General features: G+C 39.4%; 1 protein-coding gene across 4 annotated transcripts in view; it reads left to right on the plus strand.

Annotated features, from left to right (window-relative positions):
* KDM1B (lysine demethylase 1B) overlaps positions 1-13993 on the plus strand; it is a 31968-nt gene extending 17975 nt beyond the window's left edge. For all 4 annotated transcript variants that reach the window (XM_062617993.1, XM_062617994.1, XM_062617992.1 and 1 more), the window contains exons 16-22: positions 1185-1316; positions 1711-1785; positions 2681-2797; positions 3629-3754; positions 5046-5168; positions 10153-10305; positions 11214-13993. In XM_062617993.1, the coding sequence (XP_062473977.1) occupies positions 1185-1316; positions 1711-1785; positions 2681-2797; positions 3629-3754; positions 5046-5168; positions 10153-10305; positions 11214-11297 (810 nt within the window). In that variant the 3' untranslated portion in view covers positions 11298-13993. The remainder of the gene's footprint in view (positions 1-1184; positions 1317-1710; positions 1786-2680; positions 2798-3628; positions 3755-5045; positions 5169-10152; positions 10306-11213) is intronic.
* Positions 13994-16034: the final 2041 nt, after the last annotated feature.

Raw genomic sequence — 16034 nt, forward strand, 5'->3', positions numbered from 1 at the left:
CATACTTCCAGTGAGATCCTCCTTAACGTGGAAGTTGAAAGTAGATGGTGCAGTGGAGTAGGACATCTTGCTGAGATACTGGGTGGTAGGATTCACAGGAGAGTTACTCCTCCTCAGACGTTGTCTGTGACTTCTGCTTCTCAGTTCTGTGTTTAAAAACTGAAGTATTTCTCTACCTTGCTAGGTATCTTGAGAATAAATGCATTTAACTTCTGAAGTGCTCCAACACCCTGATGGTTCAGCACTCCTAGGTATTCTGTTGACTACATGATACTAGCTTTCCTTGCAACTTCAGTTTTAACCAAGCAGGTTCAGGAAACTGATATCAAAGTATGATGTTGTTTGCACTGCATTATTTACTCAGTCCTGTTGCTTGGGTTAAAGATGTTTTGAGTCAGTTGTAGTGGGACAGCTGACTGATCTGAGAAGCACATAACATAATACAAATCTGCAAGACTGTGGGCAGTCAGTGGAAAACAGTTTGATGTGTCAAGCTTTCACACATAAACACCCAAGGAAATAAGAAAAATGTTAAAATCTATCTTCAATTTTAAACTCAAAATATGAACTAAATGCAACTGCAGTGATAGGAACTGGCATCTGAATAGCAGTTTGAGAATCGTTTCCAATTTTTTTTATTGCTTAGTGATATTTGCACTAAGCAATCACCACTTCTGTACTATGAGTTTGTGGGGGGGGGGGGGGTGAGATCAAGGAAAGATATCATGGAGGAGCCTCTGAAGTGACAGAAAATTTCCACTGAGATCTTTTGGTTCTCATTTTTTCCCTTCATGTTGGGAAATAAAATATTTCCATTTTTATTTGAAGTTTTAAGACTGTAAAATCTGATTTCTTTGCTAGAGACAGAAAACCAAAATAAATACACTGAAATACAACTGAAATTTTGTACTGCTTTCCTTGTTTTCTCTACTAAGCAGATCTATACAGTGCCTGCTATTGACCAACTCACAACATTTCTTAATCTAGCAATTCATATGTTGTACAGTGCCCTTAGCTAAACAAGCTGTTTGGTTTTGTCAGTGTTGCCATACGTTCTGGTGATACACTTTTTGTTTTTTTCCAGTTGTGAAGGGAATTAGGGTGGCTTCTTCTAAACTGTGGGACTTTTGATAGCAGCCGTGTCACCTCACTAATAAACACAGCTAGTTATGTTCTGTCCACAGGTATCTGCACGCTCATGGGACCACAATGAATTTTTTGCACAGTTTGCTGGAGATCACACTCTTCTAACTGTGGGATATTCTACTGTGATTGATAAATTGGCAGAAGGGCTGGACATCCGGCTGAATCTCCCAGTGAGTCTGGAAAATGTTGATGTGGTGCCTGTCTGGGATTGCTTTGAAACACACAGTCATTTCTTTGTATTCTTTTGGACCCGACAAATATGTGGCTGTGATTATTTTGACTTGTCTTTAATAATAAAGAGAGGACAATTTCACCATTTCTGGAAATCCTCTTTGAGGACTATCAGTACTCAAATGTTATGATACGGTGACCTTATATGTTAGAATCGCTATGAGTTTTATTTTCAGCTTCCATGGAGGCTATTTTTTTCTTTCAATATTTCTTGGAAAACCTTTGTTCTTCAATTCCTAGTTTTCAGACTGGTGCTGTATTTGCTATTGTCTGAATTTGCATCGCATATGTATATTTTTGTAGCATAACCTTCTTCAATTTGTCTCTCGACAGGTACAGACTATTGACTATTCTGGTGAGGAAGTACAGGTGACTACTGCAGATGGAACAGTGTGGACAACACAAAAGGTACCTAATATGCTTCAGGATTGATATTAAATAATGAATATTCAATATTGACCACAGTACAGTCCTTTTTTCTTTCTCCCCCCCCCCCCCCCCCCAAAGACTTATTTAGTCCAGTTTCGTCCCCCAAAAATGAAAACACTATAAACTTTAGTGACCCGTATTTGGATGTCCTAGAGCTTATTTTTCATTGAGCATGCATGAGTTTTGAGTACTAGTTAATTTTAAGAACTAAACACTATAAAGTTAGTAATAAAAATGTGAAGCAAATAGATTTTTATCTGGTCTTTGAAGTGACGATTATGTTTTCTGGTTCTATTCCCTGCTCACAGCTTTACCCCATTTAGCCAGTGAACCTGCCCTATTAAAATTTTTCCCTTTGGCTTGCAGGACTTGACAACTTGTATTTCTTTGTATCCCCACTGGCTTCATGCTGTATAATTTAGCCTTTAGTGATTTTTAAAATTATACATAAATTTGATCAAGACTGGGTTCACATCAACAGTGTTACTGAGCATATTTTAAACAGAAGGGATCTGTGAAGGAATCAAAAAGAAAGCAAAGACCATCTTCTCTCTCTTTTCAAAAAAGGCAGTTTTGTTAATATGAGAGCCACTGATTATAATTTGTGGGAGGTATTAAAATTAGTAGCATGGTTACCCACTCTGCTACAAACAATTCAGCAGACTACAACTTAAATAGAGTGAACTGTAGGACCTGTTCTCTTCTGAATGTAAGTCATGAGTTTCTCATTAATGGGGAGTAAAACTAGACACTGGTCAAAAGATGTCTAGTGAGTATTATGCTGCATCCTACAAGGATAATCCAAGATAGTCAAGACGATGCTGCAAGGCTTAAGTGCAGTAGTTTTTGCTACTGTTGTAATTATTTCTTTCAGGTATTGGTGACTGTACCACTGGCCCTTCTTCAGAAAAATGCCATTCAGTTTAATCCTCCACTGTCAGAAAAAAAAATTAAAGCCATTAATAGTTTAGGAGCAGGAGTCATTGAGAAGGTAAGTAATTTCAGATTATATTTAATTTTCTTTTCATAGAAACACTAGCTGCTTTGTCCCTGTTGCCTTTGCTGCTTATTCCTCAGGAATTATTATGTATTTGGTTCTACTTGTATACACTAGCCTAGAAGAGCAAAATGCTATTGGGGATCCCACGTATTTCTCTTTCTTAGATTCCCAAACTTAATGTTTTTTTTTTTAAAGAGATTGTTTGCAGAATCATTTCACAACTTAAACATTTTAGGTTTAATTTTCAGCAAGCCTTCATGATGGTCTTAAATCTTCCAAAATTCAAATAATATGCTTATTCTAGGTCCTTCTGACCTAATAAATACATAAGCTATTTCAGAAGAATACTGAAAGTTGTGTATTTGACCAGTGTAAAATCTTCTACCCTTTCCTAGTGCAAATACAGCTTCTCCTGAAATGATCCCTAGAAAGATCACAAATGTGTGCTTAGAACAAAACAGTAACAGAAGTAATGCTGGGAACAGCACTGTAACAATGTTGAAATTTCAAGTCAAGGTTCAGAAACCACAGAACTTGGGATCTCCAAGTTCTACATTAGGTTTGTAAAAATTCTGCTGAATTTCTTGAGCATTTTCCATAGTGAACTGACAGTCTGTGCATTTGCAATTTGTGAGACTAGCATCTTTTTCTCTTCCCTGTCCCTCTTGGAGAACAGACCCAAATATTCTCTGTTGAGACCCTCTCATAGAACTGGGTGTCTCTAATTGAGTGAAAAAAGGACAAAGAATTAGAAGAAGAACATAGACCATATCCAGTTTTAAATTTTGTGATATGAAACGCTTTAATTTCATCTCTCTCTAGATTGCCTTGCAGTTTCCCTACAGATTCTGGGACAGTAAAATTCAAGGAGCTGATTTTTTTGGTCATGTTCCACCCAATTCCAGCCAGCGTGGGCTCTTCAGCGTTTTCTATGACATGGATCCAGAGGTATCACGCGCTAAATGTGTTTTCTGTTGGCCTTTCAGAAATTCAGTCTGGAATCTAGGTGCGATAATTACTGAACAACAAAGGTTTTTCTCCCCCCATTCCTGCAACTGTCAAAAGAAGTGGAAGCAGTGTTATTTATCAAGCAAAATCTGATTGATACTTCTTTGTAATAAATGGGAATGTTTTCTTACTTTTGGATACAAAATAATACAGCAAGTTAATACTTTTATTCTCAAAAAATTCTGTTAATACCTGACTATAGATGTACTAATATGGGACAAAGTCTACCAGTCACTTCCAGTTTAGGACTTCTGTTCCCTTATTTAAATTAGTTAAAAATCTGTTAAAAAGATCATGCTGGTTTATTAACACTTAATGACTTGCACTAGCCTGAATAGCTATGTGGAATCGCAGAAGAAAAGACCAACACTAGGCTTTGTATGAAACTGAGGTCTGTAAGATTAGTCCCAAACTCATGAATTTCAAAGCAAATTCAAACCAGTGCATTGACATAGTATTTCTTTTCCCTGCCAGTTCCATTTTTATCTTACCCTTTTATGTTTTTACAACTGCTGTTTACTACTTGGCTGCAGTTAAAAGGCCATTTGGTAAACTTATGGCTTACTCCAAAAGGAAGCCATCCTGAAGACATTACTATGCTCTCTGTACCTGTACATGACTTCCCTTAAACAGAAGTTTTCTCTTCAATACTTAAGTATTGAAGTATTACATGAGGTTTAATGTGCTGGTGCTGTCCAGAGACACTAGATACAATTTTTAATTTGCCTGATAGCTATTCTCTGCTAGAAGAATTGGGCCAAAATCACCTGGTAAGAACTTAGTATTTGCCTAATCCAAAACGTATCTAACTAGTATTTAAATAGATTCTTTTTATTACCACCTTTTGAAACTGGAATCCAGTTGAGGTAGAATTTTGGCACAGAACTGGAGCTCAAGAGGTTTCTCGTAAAGAATAACACCATAAAGGTCAAATGTTTTGGTGTAGCTTTTAAATAGGTAATAGGAAGTTTTCAGTTAATTCAGCAAGTTGTAAATGGGGCTGACTGTAACACAGATCTGTGAACAAGACATCAAAGGATGTTAGTAAATTGAGCATAAATACTGTAGAATATGCAGCCTTTATTCTAAGGAATTAAACCCACTTTCCTCTAGAACAAAAGTTGCTTGGTAGCTGAGAATCTCTCTGTCAATACCAATTAAAAGGGACTCTTCGAGAAATACTAGCCTATTAATTTCAAAATGATCTCATATGTTAATCTCTTGTTTTTAGGGGAAAGAAAGCATTTTAATGTCAGTGGTCACTGGAGATGCTGTGGCAAACATTAAGAATTTAGATGATAAACAAGTACTACAACAGTGTATGACTGTACTTCGAGAGCTGTTTAAGGAGCAGGTAAAAGAAGATTCTTATTAAGAGATAAATTAATTTGCCAACAGACATAAAGCTTTTGATCTTATTACTTCATGATGTATAAAAGAACCTTTGACATTTAAAACTATTGCTATTTATGTTAGGGATAGGCCGGAGAGTATGGAACTCTGTCTGGGGGCAGGTGAGCAGTCAACAGAGAGTTTGTGGGTCAGGGTTAAAGGGAGAACAGTGATGGGAGACATTACTGTGGGGATCTGTTACAGACCGCCTGCTTAAGAAGAACCTGCAGATGAAGCACTCCATAGACAGACAGGAAAAGCCTCACGCTCACAGGCCCTTGTTCTCATGGGGCACTTCAACCACCCTGACATCTGTTGGAGAGACGGTATGGCCCAGCGCAAGCAATCCAGGAGGTTCCTCGATTGTGTGGAAGACAACTTCCTTCTGCAAGTAATAGAGGAGCCGACAAGGAGAGGTGCCATGCTTGACCTCGTGCTCACCAACAGGGAAGGGCTCGTTGGAAATGTGACGCTCCAGGGCAGCCTTGGATGCTGCGATCATGAGATGCTCGAATTCGAGATCCTCAGGACACTGAGAAGAGCATGCAGCAAGCTCACTGCCCTGGACTTCAAGAGAGCAGACTTTGGCCTCTTCAGGAACCTGCTTAGTAAGGTTCCATGGGATATAGCCCTAGAGGGCAGGGGTGCCCAAGACTGTTGGTTGATATTCAAGGATCACCTGCTACAAGCTCAGGAGTGTTGCATCCCAACTAGACGGAAGTGCAGCAGGAGGGCCAGGAGACCTCCTTGGATGGATAAGGAGCTCCTGAGGAAAATTCAAATGAAAAAAGAGGCTTATAAAAGGTGGAAGCAAGGACAGGCAGCCTGGGAAGAATACAGGGATGTTGTCTGGGAAGCTAGGGACCAGGTTAGGAAAGCTAAGGCCTAGTTAGAATTAAACTTGGCTAGGGATGTTATCAGGAAGGGATTCTATAGGTATGTAGCGAATAAAAAACAGACTAGGGACAACATAGGCCCCCTCCAGAAGGTATCAGGAGAACTGGCTATACAGGATTTGGAGAAGGCTGAGGTTCTGAATGACTTCTTTGCCTCAGTCTTCACTGGCAAAGGCTCTGACCGCACCACAAAAGTCTTGGAAGGCAGATGCAGGGACTGTGAGAATGAAGACCTTGGGCCCACTGTAGGAGAGGATCTGGGTCGAGACCATCTTAAAAACCTGAATGTGCACAAGTCCATGGGACCTGATGAAATCCATCTGTGGGTCCTGAAGGAGCTGGAGAATGAAGTTGCTAAGCCGCTGGCCATAATATTTGAGAAATCATGGCAGTCAGGTGAGGTTCCTGATGACTGGAAAAAGGGAAATATAACCGCCATTTTCAAGAAGGGGAAAATGGATGACCCAGGGAATTACAGACCAGTCAGTCTCACCTCTGTGCCTAGCAAAATCTTGGAGCAGATTCTCCTGGAAGGCACGCGAAGGCACATGAAAATCAACAAGGTGCTTGGTGACAGCCAGCATGGCTTCACTAAGGGGAAATCCTGCCTGACCAATTTGGTGGCCTTCTACGATGGGGCTATGGAACTGATGGACAGGGTTAGAGCAGTTGATGTCATCTACCTGGACTTGTGCAAAGCATTTGACACTGTCCCACACGACATCCTTGTCTCTAAATTGGAGAGACATCAATTTGATGGATGGACCACTTGGTGGATAAAGAACTGGCTGGATGGCTGCACACAAAGAGTTGTGGTCAATGGCTCAATGTCTGGCTGGAGACCAGTAACGAGTGGCGTCCCTCAGGGATTGGTGTTGGGACCGGTCTTGTTTAACATCTTTGTCGCTGACATGGACAGTGGGATTGAGTGCGCCCTCAGCAAGTTTGCCGATGACACCAAACCGTGTGGTTCGGTTGATATGCTGGAGGGAAGGAATGCCATCCAGAGGGACCTCAACACGCTTGTGAGGTGGGCTGATGCCAACCTCATGAAGTTTAACCATGCCAAGTGCAAGGTCCTACACCTGGGTCAGAGCAATCCCAGGCACAGCTACAGGTTGGGCAGAGAAGAGATTCAGAGCAGCCCTGAGGAGAAGGACTTGGGGGTGTTGGTCAGTGAGAAAATGAACATGAGCCAACAGTGTGCACTGGCAACCCAGAAAGCCAACCATATCCTGGGCTACATCAAAAGGAGCGTGACCAGCAGGTCGAAGGAGGTGATCCTGCCCCTCTACTCTGCTCTCCTGAGACCTCACTTGGAGTATTGTGTGCAGTTCTGGTGTCCTTAACATAAAAAGGACATGGAACTGTTGGAACAAGTCCAGAGAAGGGCCACGAGGAGGATCAGGGGGCTGGAGCACCTCCCGTATGAAGACAGGCTGAGAAAGTTGGGGCTGTTCAGCCTGGAGAAGAGAAGGCTGCCTGGAGACCTCATAGCAGCCTTCCAGTATCTGAAGGGGGGCTATAGGGATGCTGGGGAGGAACTCTTCATTAGGGACTGTAGTGACAGGACAAGGGGTAATGGGCTCAAACTTAAACAGGGGAAGTTTAGATTGGATATAAGGAAGAACTTCTTTCCTGTTAGGGTGGTGAGGCACTGGAATGGGTTGCCCAGGGAGGTTGTGAATGCTCCATCCCTGGCAGTGTTCAAGGCCAGGTTGGACTAAGCCTTGGGTGGCATGGTTTAGTGTGAGGTGTCCTTGCCCATGGCAGGGGGGTTGGAACTAGATGGTCTTAAGGTCCTTTCCAACCCTAAATATTCTACTATTCTATTCTATTTTTCCTTTCTTAACAGTTTGAGGGAATATGCTTCCTTTGAGACACACTTAAAACTACAGTATTTGGTCTTCTGTGAAAAATGTGAATTGAAATAACTTAGATCTGTCTGAAGGAAAACGGTAATGAATTGAAAACCAGAAATGAACTATCACCCTTCAAAGCATTTTTAGAAATGCAAATGAATTAAAAATCAGTACTTTAGGCAGGTAACATAAATATGCTTCTTTCTTAGCTGTCACTTTTTTCTAAGAGATAGTTAGGTGGGGGTATTTTTTTCATCACTGCTTCCAATACATCATAAAAGCTTTAAGCTAGATTAATTTGATTATTATTTCCCCACCCCTATGTAAAAAGCAACTAAAAATACAATGCTCCCCAAAACAAATCCCTTACTTTTGTAATAAGAAACAACCCTTGCTGAGCTGTCTTGGGATGGAGGTACAGGCAGAATGATTTATTAAGGGCCCTGCATCCTGAGTGTAAAAAAAACCATCAGATAGAAATTTCTACTTCCCCCCCTCCCACTCATCATTAGGATAAAAACTAATGGGAAACTCGCGGAAATCTGGGGCAAGCAGAAGACAATCACTTAGCAATGTTACTTGAATTCCACTCTATAGACAGTAATGCCTTAGTTTAAATTACTTAGAGCAGTTGGATCCCAAGGAATGCTTGTGCTAATGTTCATAGGTGATCTCTCAAGTTTTATTTGAGATGTTAGGATTAATGATCTTGGAAAAACTTTGGTATCTGAAAGCTTGAGTTTTCCTAGAAAACATACGTTTGGTGATAGCTTTACAGTTACCAGAATCCCATGCAAGCTAAGTTCACATACCTGCTATTGTGATCTCATGAGAACGTAGAGGCAGCAAATAGGTCTTTGGTTTTGGTGATGCTCTGGACTGGAAGAATGATTTTCATGTCCATCTCCATGCTTTATAGCAGTTGTGAATTTCAGTCATCTGTCCACAACACAGTGTGATTTTCAAAGACAAGATAGCTTCCAGGGGTGTACAAGAACTTCTTCTGGGTTGTCCATGAAACTTGCCCCACTTGTTTAGCTGTTGCCTTAATTGCTTGAGCTTTAGTCTCTCATTTGCTACCTAAATGGAGCAGTCTATTTGTTGATACCAGATGTTGTGTAGGAGGCAACCAGAGGTGCTTCTGTTTACTTGTCACAAGCTCCTCAAGTGTAAGATACAGTTGTAGTTGACTAAGCCTTCAGACAATTGTTATCCGGGCTCTTTTTGGTAGAATTACATGCAATTTTTATGCTGCAATGTGACAAAGAATACCCAATATTACTGTCATAGTTTCACTATAGGCATTCTTGACTTTCTGGGTTGGTTTTTTCCTTTTTTTTTCTAATTTCTTCCTGAACCTGGTTTTCAAGCTAGCTCATTTTCTGGTCTTAGATAAGTAATGTTATTTCTCCACTGGAATAAAGTTATCTCATCTCCAAAATGAAGATTACCATTTGACATTTAACAGCTAGAAGTAGCAAAGCACCACGCCTTACCAAGATAGAAAGTGCTTACATTACATACACAAACGTGTTGAATCCTAGAATAGGTAGGGTTGGAAAGGACCTTAAGGTAATCTAGTTCCAACTCACCTGCCACAGCTGGGACACCTCATACTAGACCATGTTACCCAAGGCTCTTTTGAACCTGGTCTTGAATGTTGCCAGGAACGGAGCACTTACCACTTCTTTGGGCAACGTGTTCCAGTGCCTCATTACCCTCACAGTAAAGAGCTTCTTTCTCTTATCTATCCTGAACTTCCCCTGTTTTAGTTTAAACCTATTACCCCTTGTCCTATCGCTACAGTCCCTGATGAAGAGTCCCTCTCCAGCATCATTGTAGGCCACCTTCAGATATTGGAAGGCTGATGATGATATTGGTATTTTACCTGTTTGCAAGAGTATTTATCTGAGTTCCCCCCCCCCCCCCCCCCCCGTAGTATCCAGATTTGTTGCATTCAAAACAGTGCAGCTGTAATGTTTTGGGCATCAGGCACATCTAGCAAATAGAATTATCTTTGTGGTTAGTACTGTAATAAAAAAAATTGGAATTTAATTCTGAAATATAATCTAATCTGTATAGTAATCATGCTACATACTCTAAAGATGACAAGGAACTGTTTATAAGAAGAAGCAAAGTAATTCTGGGCTTTTCTTTGCAGTGAATAAATTCCATTTTGGTTTTGCAGGAGGTTCCTGACCCAGTGAAGTTTTTTGTTACTCAGTGGAGCAAAGACCCTTGGCTCCAGATGGCATATAGCTTTGTGAAAACAGGGGGCAGCGGTGAAGCTTACGACATTATAGCTGAAGACATACAAGGAAAAATATTTTTTGCTGGTGAGGTAAGTATCTCTGTTAGTGTTGATTAAAGTCATCGGCGAACTATTTCTTGTGAAAGATCATCTTTTGCTAACCAACACCATTAATCTAGAGGTAGCACATAAATATCCTGTTACACAAATATGCTAACTCTTCATCAGGAAGTAGTGATACTACTACTCATCAGAGTAGTGATAGGACAAGGGGTGATGGATTTAAACTTAAACAGGGGACGATCAGAAGAGATAAAAGGAAGAAGTTCTTTACTGTGAGGGTGGTGAGGCATTGGAACAAGCTGCCCAAAGAAGTGGTAAATGTTCCATCCCTGGCAGTATTCATGGCTAGCTTGGACAGAACCTTGGGTGCCATGGTCTAGTGTGAGGCATTCCTGCCTGTGGCAGGGGGCTTGGAACTAAATGATCTTAAGGTCCTTTCCAAACCAAGCCATTCTGTGGTTCTACAATTCTAACGTTTTTTGATTTTGGACTCAATCCTTTTTATTAACATTATTTGGCATGGAAAGTCTCTCAACTATTTCAGGCCAGGAGTGAACCATGTAAACTGTAAGCGCAGAACATGACAAGACTATACAATCCACCTGTATCTTCAGTCAAATTGTCTATTACTCCATTTGTGGGCAACATAACAAATGCATACTGCTGATGGTGTAGGCGAGTTCTACACTGGATCAGAACTTACCTGCCCCACTAATGTGCAAATGCCAAAACAAGACTACTGCTTTTGCTAGTTGACTTGCTTGCAAATTTTGAAGTAGCTAAAATCTTAAATATTTACTCCAAAATCCTAAGAAGTTTTCCATGGCTTTTAAAAATGTTTGTGTATGATTAAGGAAAACAAAATTGATATTATAAACTGAAATTCTATCTTCTAATAGTTTTAGAGAAAACTAACTTTGTTTGTTTAAATACAGGCCACAAATAGGCACTTTCCTCAGACCGTCACAGGAGCTTACCTGAGTGGAGTTCGAGAAGCGAGCAAAATAGCAGCATTTTAAGTACTGAAATTTTGTGTTTATAGATATATTTTTGTTTTCTGTGGGTAGAACTATCTTCAAGTTTCCTATTGCTGCCTTTTCCCTAAGTGGTACTTAAATAGTGTATGGTACCTGAAGATAAAATCTTCATCTTCCTTTTCCTCTTTCTCCCTAGCCCTCTCACTTCCCCTCCTTCTAAGCCCTGATATTAATAGGGATTCTAAGGTATTACTGGCAAGAGTGACACTGGAATCCCTAGCCACAACTTAACTAATGGAACTTTTATTAAGCGTCCTCTTCTGTACAGCTTGAGTCATGCTATTATGAACCTTCATTTCAGAAGGTCAGATTAAAACCAAGTTAATATACAACATTAAAAATGCTAGCAGTTAGTAGTCATAAGACTTTTCTGCTAACTGTGCTTCTCAGGTTGATTATGCTCATAGGGGTTCCAGTTTCCTCCCCAAAGCCTGAAGAACCTAGACAAATTCTAGAATTATTGTAGGAAGGAACTCAACTTTTTCCACTTGGAATCAATAACCTTTTCTATAATATTTTTCATATTCTTAGCCTCCAAAAAGTGGGCTTTGGAGTATCAAGTTTGTTCCTTTAAATCAGATGGCTGGAACAGTTTACAGTGCAATCATAAAAAGGTTATTGTAGCTAACAGAACTTGAAAAATTAACATTTACTTTACAGAAATTTAAAGTATTCTTTCTGCTACTTATTCAGATAAATTCTTATTACAGTAATAGGCTAAGTGCAGATTTGCTTAGTGCTTCTGATCATGTAGGAATAGGACAGCTTAAAAACACTCTTACCTCTTAAGAGTATTTTGAAAACAAACTTCCAAATGAAATTTGGGCTGAGTAGAGAAACTACTGATATGAGTGCACAGTTGGGTATGAAGGACTCTAAGTTCCTAAAGGCTCATTCAGCTTTTATATTTAAAAAATAAGTGAAGATGAATGAGGAAAAACATTAAGACTTTTATGAAGGGCTGAAACAAGGTGGCTTGCACTTTAACTTGAAGTTGTTTTTTTTCTTCTTCTTCTTTTTACTTTTATAATTAAAGTATTATTAAAAGTGTCTTGAGGGTGTAATTCAGTAAGGCCTAAGCATCTATCTAATAGCTTTTCAATGGGACAGGGAAGGAAACGAAGTATTTTTCAATACAAAGAAGACAGACATAATGAGGATCTCTGTTGTAATACTGTTCCACTAAAACAGTATTAATGAAAAGAAAAATGTAACCCAACTTTTAGATCTCTTCCCCCACACCTTCCCTCTAACTACTGCACAAATCTCCTGACTTCTGAAAGGAAAGTGAGCATTTGTTCTCTTCCCCCTCATCTGTTTCCATGCACAGGTTCTTTTTCTTTAATCTCTTCGTTTAAGAGTAACAGCAAGCTTTTGAGTTACAGTGCTTATTTTTATAAAGCTGTGTCCTTGGGGAAAAAAACAAACCAAACCCAACAATCAACCTTAAGAAAAATCCTACTGAATAAATGCAATTCTTCTTTTTATTTACCTAATATTTTGTTGTTAGAATAGCTACGATATTGTTAAACACCTTTAATTAATCTCTAATTTACAAGATGAAGATGTTTATATAACTAGATGTTTTTCAGATATATATTTTGTTCTGCTTCTTAAAGCTGAATTATATGAATTAATAGGAAAAGCGTAACTGTTCATAATTTTTCTCTATATAAATGCTAGCATGTACAGTTTAAAAGTATTTCCAAGTGTTGAACTGTAATTTAAAGGTTATAAGAAGCAAGACAAAATGATGAGAAAAAGTAATTAGGCATCAGATTTTGCTTTGGGTAATCATTTGCACTTTGTTAATTTAATAAATTACAAGCCAATTCACACCCTAAGTAGGAAAGATTCAGAGCTGCCTAGTTTGACTTCCACGTTTCTTTTCTAGTTTATCGTATATGACAAAATTACTGGGAGAGGAGCTTCTGAAGTAGGACCCCCCCCCCTAATTTCTACAAGCCCAAATAGCTGCTTCAGCTGATCAAAATTTCAGTCACCTTAGTAACAGTATATAAACACGTTGCATTTTAGACAGGAAATGCCTGGAAAGTTGAGCTCAGCATCCCTTTCTGCAGTCCAAAGTTTGTGTGAACATGCTTGATTTTAGGTATATGCTTCCATACTGTTAATTTGTACTTGGAGTTTCAAATCTATAACTTTTCAGGTAGATAAATGCTATATTCTGGAGAATAAAGATGGACGTGAACAAAATATGGTCACATTTGGCTTCAGCTGCTGCACATTTCTTTTAGCATTAAAAAAAAGGATAACTAATGATGAATTTACAAATGGCCTAGTATATTAATTATTTGTATATTATTTCAGTGCCAAGGCACTTAAACTATATTGTGCTGCACTTCAGTTTGAGGAGTAAATAAGTATGTTCCATTATAATTTACATTCGTTTGAAACGTATAAGAACATCAGGCTGGTTCTGAGACTTCATTCCTTAATTAATGTTCCCCCCAAATTTTTTTTGATACCTATGTTAAAATTTATTTCAAGCATGTGTATGTTTTGTGTTTAATTTATTCCCTGCAAATAAAGGACTGGCGAATGTTTTCTTTGAGAAGATGTTACATGTTTGAATGCAGAGCATGATCTGTTACACTTCAACTCTTCTGTGTGACTATGTTATGGCAGCAGAATAAAACTGGAAAGTATCCAAAGGATGCGCATGTTTTCGTGGGTGTTTTTGTTTACTTTTTTCCTTTTTCTTTAAATTTAACTAGTAGGTAAATCTACTTTATTACATTTGATATTACAATTTCATTTCAGATACTCCTACAGCTAGCCAATTCCTCAAAAGTGCTGCTCTACAGCCTTCACTGAGCTCTAGGTTTGATATTATTTGGACAATATTGTAACAGTCAGTGTATTTTACCTCAAAGTTTTACCAAATTTATAAGCTTCTATCAGATTATTTTCCTTAGCCAGAGGGAATTTTAGCGAAAACAGTTGTTTAGAAGCACTGCCCATAATTTTCAAATAGCCAGGAAAATCACCTGCGAACCACTTAATGCTTTTTACTGTAGAATGAACACTTTGTAGGACTGTGGTCCTGAAAGATTCCTAATAGTCACAGATCACTGTAAGCATTTGCAAGCTTCACTACAGCAACAAATTCTGATAACACTTACCTACATTGTTTTTCTTGAAGGGGAGGTTATGTATTTGTTTAGTTTAAGTCTGACGGCAGACAACAAAAATAACCCACCCCAAACTGGTACTTCCTTTGAAAGTTTGTTTCAACCAGTTACACACGTAGGTCTGAAGCACTGAATGCATTATGGTGTGAAAGATTCACTGCTTTCCCCTAACCCTGTCATACTTATTAGCAGTTCAAAGTTTGTAGCCCCAAAATGCACTTTGTTCTCCTAGTATCTCCTGGCAGGAAAATTATTATCATTATACTTGACACTGGTCTTGAAAATGTTAACTTCATTCAATAACAATTCAATAACAGTTTTTGAAATGGAAACAAGATACTAATGCTGCTTTGAAAATTAAGTACAAATCAGTAGATTTCATCACACTCCTCCTAGGAGTGACAGTCCTCCCAGAAAACAGTTCATGTGAAGGAATTTATTTCCTTTTAGCCCACCGGTCTAAAACTTAAATTGGAAATAAAAGTGGTGAGTCTACAAAGAGGTGCAATCCGGTGAACAAGGTCAGGTGAAAAGGCAGGGCAAGTTACATAATATTGCTACCCTCTTACCCCAGGACTTATGAAGATCATTTGGTTTACGCCACTACTTGGAACAAGTCCCAGTGGAACTGGTTGCTCAGGGCCCTGCCAGGTTGAGTCCTGAACATCTCCAACAACAGGGATTCTACAACTGCTCCAGGTCCCATCTTCGTGTGAGGAACCTCACAGTGAAGCTTTCCTGCCCCATCTGGTGCCTCCCATCCTCTCACTGTGCATCTCCAAGCAGAGCCTGGCCCTGCTTTCCCCATGCTCTCCTATTTGGTAGTTGCAGACTACAGTCAATTTTGTTATTCAGAAATAGGAATAATTAGATCTACCCAAGTGGTTATGAGTCACTGTCTCTCTGAAACAACAGCAGAGCTAATACACCTTATCGGAAATCACCATGCTGACTGCCAGGGGCATCATTTAGCCAGATAAAGCACTGGCCTCCAAAAACGTTATTTTGAAGTCTACCTAGTAGTGGGTAATCTAAACCCAGACATTCATGTATCTTGCTGTCACATGCCTTGTAACACGATAATGCAGTAGGAACACAGATGCTGTAAGCAGCCTGCTAGGCCCAAGGAGGCTATTAGTATAGAGCTTCCAGAAAAAAAAGTAGGATGGTGCGTAAAGCTGCATCTTCCTAATTTCATCCCTGTTCGATATGACTGAGCAGTGTACTGTGGGTTACCACGTAACTCCAACTCAACTCTTTTCCTACAGACATGTGACCTCTTCACTCAAAATTTCTATACTTCCCTTTACCCTCCTAGCCCTCTCCACCCTTCTTCTACAGGGCCCATACACTGCTATCTCAGGTGCCAGGCTCAGTCTTAAGAACAGTTGTTGATACAAATAAGTCACTCAGGTTAACTTGGGTGGTGTTCCAGGTCACTAACCAAAATACTGAATAGCAAAACCTGAACTAAACAGAGGAACAAATATACTGGACTGCAGGAATTACACTGCAAGCAAACAAATCGAAATGTTAGGACTTTTTCTAGAATACAACAGTCAGG

This window comes from Pezoporus occidentalis, unplaced genomic scaffold (assembly GCF_034315485.1).
Source record: "Pezoporus occidentalis ecotype Australia unplaced genomic scaffold, CSIRO_AGI_Poc_V1 ctg2, whole genome shotgun sequence".
NCBI lineage: Eukaryota > Metazoa > Chordata > Aves > Psittaciformes > Psittacidae > Pezoporus > Pezoporus occidentalis.